Below are 15,371 nucleotides of genomic sequence, written 5' to 3' on the forward strand. Positions count from 1 at the left end.
GATTACTCATAAGTACATATTGTACTATTATTTTTATTTGACAATATTTGTTATTTTGTGTCATGACAACCGACGTTAAATCATAATAATTATTAGGAACCGCCGCCAATAAACCGCCGGTATATGCTGAAATTAGTTAGTGTAGTCTATTCTTCTCTAAATTTTAAATTATTTGGACAATATCATATTTGATATTAGTGTACTTTTTCTATAAAATGTAATACTAAATATCTTATATTACACGTAAAAACTAATTAATCACTCCGGAAAAGAGGTTTAAGAGAGGTAAATGATGATAAGTATTGCATGTATTTGGTCACCTTGGTTGTTTCCTTTTGTTGATGTAGCTATTAAAGATGCAATGGCTATCACCTTTTTTTTTTTCCTTGCATTTTGGCTTAATATTCAGCATGTAATTTAATCATCAATGAGAGTGAGACATTTCTAGAATGAAGGACACAGATCAGAATTGAAAATACTGGTCCGTCAATTGGGAACGAATGCCTCGTCATCATGTGTGACGTTGATCGTTATGTAATTGCAAATGAAAAGACGATAGACAAAATTGGAAAATTAAATAATATGTCGGAAAAGTTTATTTATATATACTACTAAAATGTCACATTCATTGTTCATTCTCTCTTTTATTTATTTATTTATTTACTTATTTCTTATCACCTTTTTTATACTCTTTTTGTCGTTATTTTTTAAAAAAGAATTCGGATTTTTTTTTCTTTTAAAGGACTTATCACATTTTATAAATGTACGAAACACATTAAATTATCTACCCATTCTAATGGTCTTTGGATTTGGTAACCGTCTCTTTCAATATATTTACAAATTTGACTACTGCATACCTAATTTATCTTAATTCTCAAAGTGACAAAGTCTCCCCTCTTTTTGTTATAGCGATTTTTATCCACATAAATAATTTTAGATAAAAATTGACACCTACAGTTGTCTACATGTAAAAGTAATAATTAAAAATTATTAGATGATAATTTAGTTAAATATATTAAATCATTTAATGATTTTTTGCTATTAACTTCATAATAGATACACAAGTTTTTACCGTAATTAAATGTCAAATCATCTAATATTTTTCGTTATTAATTTCACATGAAGATAGATACATATAAGTTTTCGCCTTAATTTGACTCCCTCTCTCTCATATTTCTTTCCTCCTCGCATACCCTTCTTCATGGTGAAACCTCTCTTATTTGGGTTGGCTCATAAGGTAACTAGGACAAAAAATATTATTTCAAGGTATAATTGAAATTTGGTAAGAAATGGTTTAGGGTTTATGGCATAAAGAGGACTAAAGTTTGTGGTTTCGCAAAATGTATAATTTATGCAATTTTTGAGATAAGAAAGGAAATGCTATACATATACTTATGAGTATTATATGTTACATATTGTTATATGGAGAACAAATATAATCATTTTAGCTCAATATTTAGTTAGTAATAATTTGAATCTAATATTAATTAGAGTTTATACAAATAAGTTAACACAATTTATACTTATATTTATTAAAATTTATACATATAATTAATAAAATTTATTTATTAAAAATAATTTAATATTTATACTGATTAAATACTGACCAAAATTACTAAAAATTAGTCCTAAATTTGTTGTATATGATATATTAGAATCCGGTGTAAATAAACCAAATAGTTAATTAGGTACGTACTTTCAAATAGCCTCTTGTACAAATCAAGTAATGTGATTGTAAAAGGATAATATGTGTTTATGACAACTAAAAATGGATTAAGGAAAAATAGTTGTAAATGAATTTTTTTAAATAGAGTATTATGTAAATTAAATATTTATAAAGGTGAGATATATTTCGCGCAATTATTTATTTATTTATTTATTTATTTATTTTTGTCAGGTGGATTGGACATCCCCCCAATCTTTAGGTACTTCAAATAGATTGAACAACCCTCAATCTTAGATACAAATAACACACACCTACATACTCCTCATATACTTATTAACTTTTTTTCGTCAGTTGATGTTGATAGGAGTTGAACCCAAAATCTTTAAAATGGGAAGGAAGTAGAATGCCATGTAACTTAAAGCTCATTGGGCGCGCAATTATTTTAAAAAGCACTAACGATAACCCTGTCTTAGAAAATGACTACGAAATCTAAAGTTATGATCAGCGTGGGCCTGTATTTGGTGTTTTCAGATAATTTTGAACTGCAAGTTATGGACTTGTGGCCATGAGACATGTCAGGTTCAAATCGCTATCGTGACTGCCAATTGCTGACCTCTTTTCAATGAAAAGCATACAGGTATGAGACATCATCATCAAACCACCCCCTTTTTAGACTCATTTCATTCGGCGGCTTAACCAACTCAAATAACAAGCCTAAACTGTAATTTTATTATTTTAACTCTCTAACGTTTACCAAACATTTTACTTTTATTCTTTAACATTTGCAAACAATCATTCTTAATTTCATTCTTAAGGTTGAAAAATTCCAATTTTACACCTTGAAGTTTCCAATCTTATCATTGTTTAGAAGTAAGATTAAAACTTTTCACTTATATTAAGAGTTGATTTGACTGTTCCTCCATTTCATAGTTCCATTAATGGCTATTAAGTTATGAAATGAACATCCCCTATACTATTTAGAATAACCATCCGAGTACAAGGGATAATAACTCTTGACCTTTCAGATCTAGGTCTTTAATATCATGTCATAATACCACTCATCCCAAAAGATTCAACTGATGGAAAAATGTAACACTAATAATTATATCTCTAATACTCCATAAACCTCCATTGTACACATTGTATAAATATTTCATTGGCTCCTCATACTTTCCCTATTATAAAATATAATCTCTCATTATATATTTCTTAAATAGGACCAAAAGAAAATATATTAAAAAAATATTAAATGTTAAAATATCACACTTGACAAAACTATTGAAAAGAAAAAAAAATTGAGGATCCATGCACCCCTTCCTCACCTTTTTATTTCTCCTCCCTCTCTCCTTATCACTGTTACCTCTCCCTCCTCCTCCACCTTCTATCACCGCTTTGCGGATTCAAACCCTTTTTATAGTAGAGAAAGGGCTAAATTTGTGTTCTGGTTTTTATATAATCATTTTTTAATTATATTATTTTTGGATTGAATTTGTCATCTATTTAGAGCTTTTGAAAGTGATTGATTTTAGTAGACATTAAAAAATCAATGTTGTGTTGGTGTAGAATATTAAGTCCCACATGATCTAAAATTAAAAGTCTAATAGTTATTATAAATGTGAAACAACTCTTACTTCTTGAGCTAACTTTTGAGATACATTAACCAACTTAGGTTGGTCGAGTGGTCAGCTCATTCGTCCGCTTAAACAAGTGTTGAGAGTTCGAACCCCGTGCATGCAGCAACTCATTGGCCAGCGACAAACCCTTAAATAGAACTCAAATCCGCGACGGATTAGTCCATAACCTGTCGGGTTGGGGGATACCGTTTGGATAAACCAAAAAAGAAAATAAAAACTTTTGAGATAAATTAGACCACTTTATTTCTTATATGGTATTAGAGCATCCAGTGATAATCTTTATAAGTATGAGGCAACTTTTATCTCTTTAACTAGCTAAGTGAGGTCCACTTAATTTTTTATAGAGAAAGAGCAGTAGTCTAAGAGCAAATTTGACATTTGATTTGCATGTGTTTTTTTATTGTAGTGTCTCACATCAAAACAAGTTAAAAGGTATATGTACTCTTATGTTCATATCTTTAATATCTATATCACTACGTCTCAAAATACACACTAACCAAGTAACCAAACACAACTGACAGTCCTACATAGTTCTGTGTAAGTATGGATTTCTCTTATCACCTGTTATATGGGCCTTATAATGACTGGAAAGCTTAGGCAATGCACAACATGGTGGGGCCGCTGTGACTTGGTTAGTAAGTTAAAAGTTTTGTACACTTAATATTACTCTAACCAAATGTTTATATACAAAACAGTGCTTCAAATTTAAAAGTGTGTTCTGCAAAATGATTGATCACCAAGATTCGGTTTTGATAACAAGATTCCCAATAACTAGAAATCATGTATCCTGGACCAATTAGATTCTAGTATACTCTAAACTAGTAACAAGAAGCCTTGCCTTTGTAACATTGGCGCGTGGTTCACAAAATGTTCCCCTTTCTTGGCGCAAACATAATGCGTCAACATGTAACTATCACGCTCTATGGTTCCTCTTAGCCTCTAAGAGTGAAGAAAGTTCAGCGGACTTGCTTTGGATTTCTTTCAACTCCGCCTCCAAGACTTCTACCTATTTTACGTCAGCAAAACAACACAATCAAATATAAATATGCAATAACTATTTGAACCATAATAATCAAACTTTGTTATCTAGCTTTTACCGTCTCGATCAACTCTATCTCCTTCATCTTGTACTCCTCAAACCTGTAGATAGAGTTTATTGAGGACTCAATTCAACGATGGAAACTTAAAATAACAAACTGCACACACACACACACACGTGTGATGGAGTCTATGGTGTCTATGGTTATAGTGTCTATGATGCCTATACAAGTGTTGTTTAAATTAATGTCACTTTTTCTACATTTTGATCATGCTTTTTCTTTAATTTTTTAAATTAAAAAGCATTTAAATAGTAAAAAAAAAAATGTTGCATTAATTTCAGTAACACTTTTTACGACACCAAAGCCACCATAGCATGCACTATATATATAACAGAATTCATTCATTTTACGTATTTCGTTAAATTGCGGGCAAAAATATCATCTGTCTCTTGTCTTTGTATTTCTGTCTCAGAACCCAAGTGTAACTTCAGGGTGGTCATTATAATCAACCAAATTGTTAGATCAAAATTACTATCATGTTACGCTTGCATGCTGAACTTCATAAAGTAAAAAATTACTATCTAATGCAATACTACCAGAGAAAGTTGTTGTTCTAATTTTTTACATTTGAATAATCAAGTAAAAGTGTGCACCTAGACAATAGCTATTGCAGGGATTAAAATGAAAAAAAAAAATATTGGTTTGTATCCACAAACAATTTGAAATGATATTTACCTCATGAAAAGCTCTATGTTCTCTTCACAGATTTTATCAATAGAAATGGATCCCGCAGTTACGACAGACGTTGATATCTTATCCGACGTACCCTGTTAAAAGAAACAATACATGATCTTGATCCATAAAAACTCATATGCTTATGCACGGAAAATAAAAAACATAACCTGCTCAGAAGATTCATACAACACAATATTTTTGTTGGTTTGGTTGAAAGCAAGTCAACATTTTACATAGGCATTCCTAAGCCTAGAAAAGGGTGACGGTTTCTTTTTTTCTAGTATGCAACCACTATCAACCAATTCAAATAAGGCTTGGTTCTGGGGACTTATGAAATTTGTTTTCTACTATTATCTTGAGAAATTATTATATATTCCCATCATGACAAAATTATACTCATTCCATTTAGAACATGACATCTCAGCTACATCTCATGGTAGATGTACAACTCACTTCCTTTATCCAACCTTGGATTTTATGTTTAAATTAGAAGGCAAAAGATCCAACTATAAATCGTAGTTGCAATGCCAATTTGAATGAAATGAGCACAATCTCACATAACAATCCAAGAACATTTAATAATTCTCCTTCTCATAACTTTGTACCCAGTTACAAGATCTACAAAGAAAACACAAGCATAGAAACAACTATGGACATGCTCCAACTTTCTAACAGATTTTTTTGGTTAAGATTCACACCAATCAAATTATTATTTCTTCCGAGTTAGGTTCATATAGAAGCCAATACTGCATGTTACCCTATATCAGATAAAAGACTGACACACTGCTTTTGCAAACTACATCAGCTACTTACATGTTGCCCCTGATTCAATGGCCGCATGCCGTTTTCTGGAAGATTCACAATTGAGTAATCTGAACTTGGATTTTCTCCATGGCCAGCTACAAAATTAATTTCCTCTTCATCATCAAGCAATTCAATCTGAGGATAAGTTGACCGTCGAGCAGACTTTTGAATTTGGCGCTCCTTTTGCGCACTTTGTGACTTGAAATTTAGTGGCTGATATCCGACCAAGTGACAGCAAGCTTTCCTGTCTAGTCCGAAACGAATTTCACCAAATGAATATCAACATCATAATATGAGAGGAGTACATCATTTAAGTAAAAAAAATTTCGATCTTAATATATGGATATTCTAGAAAAGACATATCAAAAACCTCTTACGAACATTTACAGTATCATCTATTAACAGCATACTAGTCTAGATTTTTTGGAGACCTAATTGTCTTGCATAAAAAATTCTTAGGAACTTATTTGTCCAACGTTCACATTAAAAATTTGACTGAAAGCAATTAAGAGACCAATCTGTCTGACAGGAGTAATTTTCGAAGTCTTCTAGAGAATAAAAACTTGTTGAAAACAGAAATGTTCAATCTAAAATTCGTTGAGGACCAATTTGGACGTTTACTCCTTTTTTCCCCCTTACATCACAAAATTCCTCAAGGAGTAGCTAAAACGAGTAGCTTCTTATAAAAATCAGTTTTCAGCATTTTTCAGGTTAATTAATTAATTAATAAATAAATAAAAGCAAAACAACTTCTTTGAAAATCAGAAACAAAAATGCACACTAAAAATGACCGAGTCAGGTTCAATGTTTCCTCTTCCCTTCCTTAGCTACATATGTACTATAAGTTTAATTATTGTTATATAAAATTAAAATAAAATATTTATTATACAGTCACAAACCAGTAATCCATCGTCATTTGTTTCAGCCTGGCCTCCATCCTTATGAAAAGCAATGATCTCTCAAAATCCTGCTTGTCGTGTGCTGGTTCCATAAAATTGGCTTCAAGAACCCCTACATATTACAATATGTCAGTAAACTAGAAAACATGGAAATATTGAAGTAAATGCAGACACAGAGGGCTGAACAGTTTTAAGAACAGGAAAATACCAACAACACCCATCCCCTTTGATGAACCATCTGGTACTACTTTCCAGAAGGGCTGCATGCTCACAAAAAGGTTAGTCACGAGACCATCAGAATTATAAATAAATAGCAAACAAATTGCTACTTAAGTCATACTTATGATAACAAACAATGTAAAGTTCTGACGTTCTGTCATTTGTCTTCACCAAAATTTAAAAATCAAGTATCAGTTGAAAGACTTAAAAAGTTAAGGTAAAAATTGAGTTTGTAGTTGAATTCATTTGTAGCTTTCAAGTTGAACATTCAACATTTCATTTCTTTGATTATAAAAGACGATACTTTCCAAAGGTCAAAAGAAAAGAAATGAAGAGTTTTCCCAAATGAGAGAAGATATAAAATCGAGTTGAAAACATAACCAGAAAAATACCTTAATTAGGCGATTTTTGTGGTACACATTAAATCCAGACACGTTAAGATTAGGAGCTTCCTTGACAAATCCAATGGTCGTATTCACAGTAACCTTAAAGAATATGAAAGAGATTAGTTTCAAATTGCAATGGGAAAGAAAAGGAGGAAAGAGAATCAAGAAACCCTTAAATTATTAGAAACAAAAAGTAAGAAACAAACCACACCAAGTGCGAGTGGAGGTCACATATTCATAAAGAATATAATATACGTCCATCACAATCAAGGCTCATCTAGATTATTTTCTCCAAATAGATCCTTTCTTAAAAGATATTTACTTTAACAAAGCAAACTTTATAGTACATTTGGATATAATTTATAAATTTTCTCAATGTCCTGGATATATTTATTCAACATATTTAAGACTAGGTAGTGGCACATGCTTTCTGCCAATAAAAAAGTCCAAATAGGAAATCAACAAAAGAAAAAATGAGAATGATGAGTTGCGGAGCCAGAGAAAAGCTTTGAGAAGAGCATGGGTTTACATAACATAAAATAAGATGGAGTACATGGAATGTCAGTTTGGTACTTAGAAGTGAATCAAGAATAATACACCATAAGTCATGAGATTTGAGTATCTATCTTATTTCCAATGTCTTAAACGACCCAGATATTATTTTAGAGAAAAACAAAGTACCACCATAGGTTAAGGGAATAAGGGTATATTTGCAATGTTTTTGGGACTACACATTGGGCAGGAATTACAACATTAGATAGAGTTGAGGTAGTACAAATTATTTAGAAAACAGTGGATCTTGCCTTAGATGTTATGAACAGGTTTGAAGAACACTTTTAGAGACCCACTTCAATAGAGTAGATCAGCTGGAAGGTAGTCCTACAACTATAGGTTAAGGTAAATCTAACAAAACTAGAGGGCATTATGAGCAAATTACTTAAAGAAATTTAAATAAAATGGTCTAAAGATAGATATGATTCATGACAGATGTTGTGATACTAATTTATAATGAGATAATGTTAAAATATCTTCATTTATGGCTTCTCAAAGAAATCTTTCAGTTCTTTTCTAGTAATTTTACTTTTAAAATTTACCTAGCATGTCAATACAGATTAAAAGTACATTTCTTATTTAAACAAATATTTGTACTAAAATAATGGCACCCAAATAAACAAATAGTACATAATAATACATAGGACTAGAACACCGGTAAGTATAATGAACACAGGATTTATAAAGGGTATTTTTAATCTAATGGTTGGAAATCAAAATCCCAAGTATTCAGCATTCAATACACTATATATTTGCTTTGGAAATCCTTTAAACACAATATTATTGGGAGGACTCCTGTAATGAGCCACTTATTCTGGATTTATATGAAATGAATGCTTCAATTTATCAATGAACAAATTTATGAAAACATGATGAATATCAACAAGTTATGTCATGCAGGCTTTCAGTTTATATTTTATCAACAAAATGATATTTCATGAAGTGTATCAATTTTCAAGGTAGTGCTACATGAAATTCCTTTTTATGGAATTCAAAATCTGAACTCTCATATCATGGGCCTCACCTCCTTTGCTGCTGCGGCTAGCTTGGGCTTGTACCTAACAATTTCAGAATGCTTTAACTCATCTGCAATGTTAAACTGATTCACAGGTTTTCCCCTTAATATGATTTTGAAGTTGGAAAATTTTCTCAGGTACAACATTGAAACATACACCTGAAACATTTAAAGGGTAAATCAGAATATACATATATACACACACCCCCCCCTGCAGCAGATAATTAAAATTGTTGAAAAGATTCGGCATATAACATTTACCCTTAATGAAAAACGGAGGCGGTAAGAAACATGCGACTGAAGTTCAACAACTTTTTTCTTCAATTTTTTCACTGTTCCACCCTGATTAGCCTCATCTCTCAGCATGATATCCTGAACAAAGTTAAAGCAGATCGTGACTGCTGTCATGTTGATGAATGATATCAAAGTAATTAAATATCTAAGGAAACTCCTAGCATGCAGAAGTTCAGATGCACAGACTACCACTGCACTCACTGGTCACTGCGACATGAATGCATTGACAACAACATTAAGTTCAGAAGTTATATATTTCCTAGGACTGGGTATGATATTGAAACTCAAATAACCCCAATAATACAAGCTGCAGTTATTTCAAGGAAAAATATTCTTATAAAAATGAGGCCTTGTCCTCCTGAACCTTTGATATTCATCCTTTGTCAATTGCGAGAAAACTGTTTTATCAAAAATTCAATAAATAAATTCGTTGGCAGCCTCCCTTCTCTTTTTCTCAATTTCTCTAAAGTAAAGATACATTTCAAGACATGCTAACAAAGATATATTTGTATATTTTTCTGCTAACACTAACAGTAAAGAGTTAGATTAAGTCCCCCACTTCCCCCTCCCCCTCCAAAAGAAAGGGAAAAAAGAACAAATTTAATATATCAAAAAGATGCACAACATACCTCAGCATCGTCATCAAAACTCAGTTCATATATCCCTTCATCATTCAACCACAAATTATATATTATGATTTTGGTTCCATGAGATCCTATATCATCAAACTGAGAAGTAATATAAATAAACTTATCAGTAAAAGGAGGCACAAAACTTGACAACTTTATCAAATGTAGAACAAAGTGTATAAATATGACTGACAAATTAAACTTAATGCACAAATCATCTGCTGCTAGAAGCGCAAGTGTTTTAGTGAGAAACTGAGAAGTCGTATCAGCATCATAGAAAAACTAAAACGTTATTAGACCCAACCACAGTAAGCAACTAACTGGTTTTTCTCTTCCTTTTCAATATACACACACAAACGAAAAAATAAATAATTTAAATTTAAAAAAGAAAACAGCGGCAAACTAACTTTTTCTAAGTGTCCAAAAAATATCATCGCACACAGAATCAAGATGAAATTCCTTGGCTAGCATACAGAATCAAGTGAAGGACGTTTTGGAAAGGTTGCGTATGGCCTGTATTAAGAAGGTAAAATCTTGTGGCAACAAGCAAACAAAGCTACAACTGTTGTATATGGTTGGACTATGAGTCGGTTTGGATTGGCTTTTGAAAAAATACTTTTTTTTTTCATTTTTTTTAAAAAGATTTTTTTAATAGATAAAAGCTATTTCACATTTGGATAGGCTTTTAAAAAAAATTTCAAGTATTAAAAACGCCTTTTGCTTCTGTTTTTTTCTAAAGCAAGGTATTGTTAACTTTTAGAAAAAGCAAATAATTTGCCTTTTTTAAAAGATGTATCCAAAGAGGTTTAAAATTGAACAAAAGTACTTCAATTTGAAAAAAAAATACTTTTTTTCTCCAAAAAAGCCAATCCAAACCAACACATAACTAGTATCTTTAAGCCAGTCTCTTTGGCACAAAAGTTTATTTGCAACAAGATCCTGGCTTGGCTCTCACTGGAGTGCATATTTTTTGCACAAACTGCTCCATATTACATGTTTCTCAGGCATTGTCCCTTTCCAAGATCAGCTACTAAAGTATTACCAAAAAAGAAAACAAAAATAAAAGATAACTCATCCAGAAAAACCAGAGTCTTCATTCGATAAAGCTTCAACAAATATACACTTATACAGTAGAATGATACAAACCTGAAGCATGAGCTCCTCCTTTGATGTGAAGGGAGACCAATCAAGAATTGTTTGCAAGTTAGCTGACCAATCATCATGTGAGCTATAAATAATTGGCTCAGCCCAGTTGCCAGATATATCAAAATCTATCTAAAAGGAGGAAAAAAACGAAACAAACCATAAAAATATAAAATAAAAAAATGAAAATTTTCAGTACTTAATATTTGAACATTTGAAAAGAAAGTATCACCATTGGAACAATCACATCATCTTGCCCAGTTATCCGCAAAAAGGTATAAGATAGAAGACCCACACTTTGTGTGGCCCGGCTGAAAGACAAAATATAGGAAATGCAAAACAATAAACTCTTATCAACAACTATTAGGTCCAAACCAAAGAACATTAAGATCTCGTTACACCAGCATAATAAAACTAACACGAGTTTTGCAGAGAACTGAAATAGTTCATGAACATAATTCGTACCCTATAAATCTATATGTGTGCACACTGCACCTGCACCCAATTATCAGTAACTATGAACCCGAGAAAATTCTATTACTAGATGACATCTTATTGCAATAAAATGGAAAAACAAGAAACAAATAAGTTTAATGAGATGAGAATGAAACATTGTAGTGCAGCAGAGACACTACAAGGAACTGAGGAAGATAAAAGAAAATGTACAGTATAATAACGACTCTTATGAAACAAGAAGAGTATAACACCCATTAAGAAGATGACAAAAAAAGTTGGTTTGTTAAGGAAAGGAGACAATAAACAAAGTTTACAACATTAAAATTAAGTGTCTATAAGACAAAATATACTTCACAGAACTGGCAGGGAGAGAGCTCTTCTCTTCAGTCCTCACAATACTTGTTTTTCAAGTTCCTAGCTTGTTGCAAACAATTTAAACACCAAGCCTAAATCATTATGTCTCAATTTGAGGTGGTACAGTTCAAAGATGACTGAGGCTGTTTATTTACAGTGACAACAGATATCTTTTCAGTGATAAACAAATGTATGAACTAAAATTTCTTACCCACCAGTTTCCTGAGACCTAACTACACTGGTGTTCATGCTTTTTGTTTGTATGTGTGCTTTCTCCCTTATGTTTGTGATGCTTGTGTCAATTTTATTTTCTCAAAATATCATTTTGTTTTATTGTTCTTGACATGGTATAGACTGACAATGTTTCATAGGACTACATGCTAAACAAGAGAATAAGCTGAATGTCATGGAGATAAAGATGCTAAGATAGATGAGTAGGCACAAGATTAGATAGGACTAAAAATGAGTGAATTTGAGAAAGGAAGGTACCCTGAATGTTTTGCACGACTAAAAACAATAACATCGGCACCCAGTCTCATAGTACTAGTCTTGAATCCATTGCCATCTACAACAACACAAGATGTAACTTATTTTATAAAGAACTAAGGTTTCAACATAAGATACTTCCATAATGTAAAACAATGAGTAAATACTAAGGCCAAAAAAAATAAAAATAAAAAAGATAAGAAACTTAATAGCACAACTATATTGTGTTATAGAATCACTATATATATCATTCATTTTTCCTTTGTCTTCCTGAAACAAAGGAAAGCTCATTCCATGACACCAAGATGTCTAAGCCTGCATATTGGACTAAAGAAATTAGAGAAGTCGGAAGGAACAAAATAACCATGTAAGGATATAGCTATTTAACATCGTCAGTTAGATCAACAGCAACATGCATCATTATAATTATAAGCTAGAAACATATATCAAGAACATGCATCCTTATAAGCTAGAATCATATACAAAAGAAAATATTAAGGTAATCAAGACTTTACAAGGTATATCCGGAACATATATACAAAAAAGGGAAGATCATTACATTGTCCTATTGTTGTTTTTGACTTCTTTGAGGAATATCCCAAGCTCATGCATTTCCGTATTGCTTCAGGATCCATTCCACCACCATCATCTGCAAAGGAAACATGAGCTCTGTTTTTTTTTTTTTTCGGCATAGCCAACTAAAAGGACTACAACAGTAAAAATTACGCTTGTTTAAATAGCTTACCTATAAAAGATAATGCTGGCGAATTATCCTTCATGATATCAATCTTATCAATCTTTACAAAGGTTGCACCATTTTGAATCTAGAAGTACAAAGGAAATTCAGAAACTATTCATGTCATTTCTACAAAAGCAACAGTGTCAAAATAGCTTATTCAGAAGCTCCAACAAAATGGCAACTAAAAACATTTTCTCTACTTAAAGTAAGCAACAACAATAAACTATGTGTTATGAAACTGGTAATAGAGGTGCAGAAGCAATGAAATACACAGTATAATAAGAATTAAAGGAAATTATGCAACTGTTAAAATTATGTTATAAAACTTAAATCATACCTCATCAACGGCATTATCCACCAGTTCAGCAATTGCTGCCAACAAAGAAAAGCACACATGAATAGAAGTGTAATTTATGATAAACAAGAAGTCTACAATTAACTATCAAACGCATAACACAAAGAAGTCTTCACTTCATGCTGAAAAAGAAAGGGATAAAAAATTAAAAGATTCCAAAACATTCTTCTTGCTATCCAAAGGCAACTTGACATCTCATCATTTTCTTTTCGCTTTTCCTCTCATTAGAGGGTAAGTCTTGGCACGATGATAAGGTTCAAATTCTATAAATAAGTCTTTGGATGACAGCTCAACATTTTCATTTTGGAAAAACCCAGTCTTAGAAACAATCTGGGGAAACAATCTAAAACGTGACATCATGGCATTCAGAAAGAAGGTTTTCAAGATACTGCTATTACATTGTTCACATTTCATAAAGTCTAAAGAGCATAAGTTGCTATGCAGCTTAACCTGACTCAAGCAACCAAATTCTCAAGTGGTTACAACCAAAACTGCTTCTAGCAAACATATTTTCACATATTTGCCTAAATTTTATAAAATAACTAATAATAATCATCATAATAATAACAATAATAATAATTTTTCAGCCATTTTGAAAAAGCTAAGCATTGTAGCTATTGATTCAAATAAGTTCAGCTTTTTCTCAACAATATAAAAAATCAAATTGTAAAAATGTTTTTCAAATAATCAGAACTAAACGGATTTATTTTTCCACTTTTTTATACAACACTACATTTTAAATTTTGCTCGAGAAAGACTAGCTTGAGGCTATGGATGGCCCCAAGGACATCTGTTAAAGAATTAAAAAGTGGTAAGTTATCATAGAAAAAATAAATTATGAAACTAACAACTTATTTATTTTACTTAGCATTAGTGCCCTAACACTAATCCTGAAATAAAAATTGGAGAAACTATCACAAGTAAAGTGTTTTATGCGTCTTGGTGTATCATATAAGATAATGGAGAAATTGAAGAGATGTTAAACATAAGGTTCAAGCATGTCAGTCAAAATGACTGAGTGCATCTGGTTTTTATACTTGAGAGAAAAGTACCTTCAAAACTTAAGTAAATTTTATGGCACTGTCATTAAACCAGCTATTTTATACATAACAGAGTATTGGACGATAAAGGGGGAAGATGACATAAGTTAACTGTGGCAGAGACAAGGATGCTAAGATGGATGAGCGGCCAATTGTCGAAAAGATGGTAGAATCTTGTCTGATTTGGACATATGGGGAAAATATCGACATAGCATAAGTTAATTAGGGTGGTGGATGAGATGGAAGGTAGACTAGCGAAATGTGTAAACAATATAGACATGATCATGATAGTACTCAATGACATCATTTGATCCGTGTAATTGACTATACTTAGTGGATAAGGCTTTATTATTGTTATTGTAGTGCCCTAACACAAATGTTAGCAAACCCTAGTAATAGAAAACGAGAAAGTGTATGCATAAGATGAAAACAAGTGATTCAAAGAAAGCACACCCCCAAAAGCCCACTTATGCGAAGTTGCGTTGGAATGCAGAAACTTGGGATGAACTCGAGCATGCTCCAGGTGACCTGCAATTAGGGCAAAATCAGTGACAGACCTAATGTGAACTTAAAACTAAGACCAAAATACATAAATAAATAAAAGAAGAAGAAGAACAAGAAGAATATACAAAATGAATAGTAACAAGCAAAAGAAAACAATTCAAAAGAAAAAAAAAATAGAAAGGAGTGTAAACTGCAGTTTTGGAACGTTAAAATGGTGGTTTGAATAAAATGAGAGGGAAATTAAGATGCTTAAGGGTTGTGTGTTTGTGCCTTCAAAGGGTGCTGGCTTCGAAGAGGGACCAACGACGTAGTCCCCGGCCTTCCAGAAGCTTCGAAAACGAATGGTTTCTCCTTCGTAGGCTGACAGCGCTGAATTTGACGCGCCAGTTTTCTGCCGCTGAAGCTGGGCTTGTGCGGTCGA

The 15,371-nt window shown here is 32.1% G+C and overlaps 1 protein-coding gene across 1 annotated transcript in view; it reads right to left on the reverse strand.

The window, feature by feature from the left end:
• Positions 1-3,932: 3,932 nt before the first annotated feature.
• Positions 3,933-15,371, reverse strand: part of LOC107477664 (protein MICRORCHIDIA 1) — a gene marked incomplete in the record, with an annotated part of 11,693 nt that continues 254 nt past the window's right edge. The window contains 18 exon segments of the mRNA XM_016097746.3: positions 3,933-4,306; positions 4,398-4,440; positions 5,076-5,167; positions 5,889-6,123; positions 6,779-6,890; positions 6,987-7,038; positions 7,390-7,482; positions 8,960-9,109; positions 9,212-9,322; positions 9,874-9,972; positions 11,020-11,148; positions 11,249-11,327; positions 12,316-12,391; positions 12,872-12,961; positions 13,058-13,136; positions 13,389-13,423; positions 14,900-14,974; positions 15,221-15,371. Of these exon segments, the coding sequence (XP_015953232.1) occupies positions 4,214-4,306; positions 4,398-4,440; positions 5,076-5,167; positions 5,889-6,123; positions 6,779-6,890; positions 6,987-7,038; positions 7,390-7,482; positions 8,960-9,109; positions 9,212-9,322; positions 9,874-9,972; positions 11,020-11,148; positions 11,249-11,327; positions 12,316-12,391; positions 12,872-12,961; positions 13,058-13,136; positions 13,389-13,423; positions 14,900-14,974; positions 15,221-15,371 (1,794 nt within the window).

This window comes from Arachis duranensis, chromosome 1, assembly GCF_000817695.3.
Source record: "Arachis duranensis cultivar V14167 chromosome 1, aradu.V14167.gnm2.J7QH, whole genome shotgun sequence".
Classification (NCBI taxonomy): Eukaryota; Viridiplantae; Streptophyta; class Magnoliopsida; order Fabales; family Fabaceae; genus Arachis; species Arachis duranensis.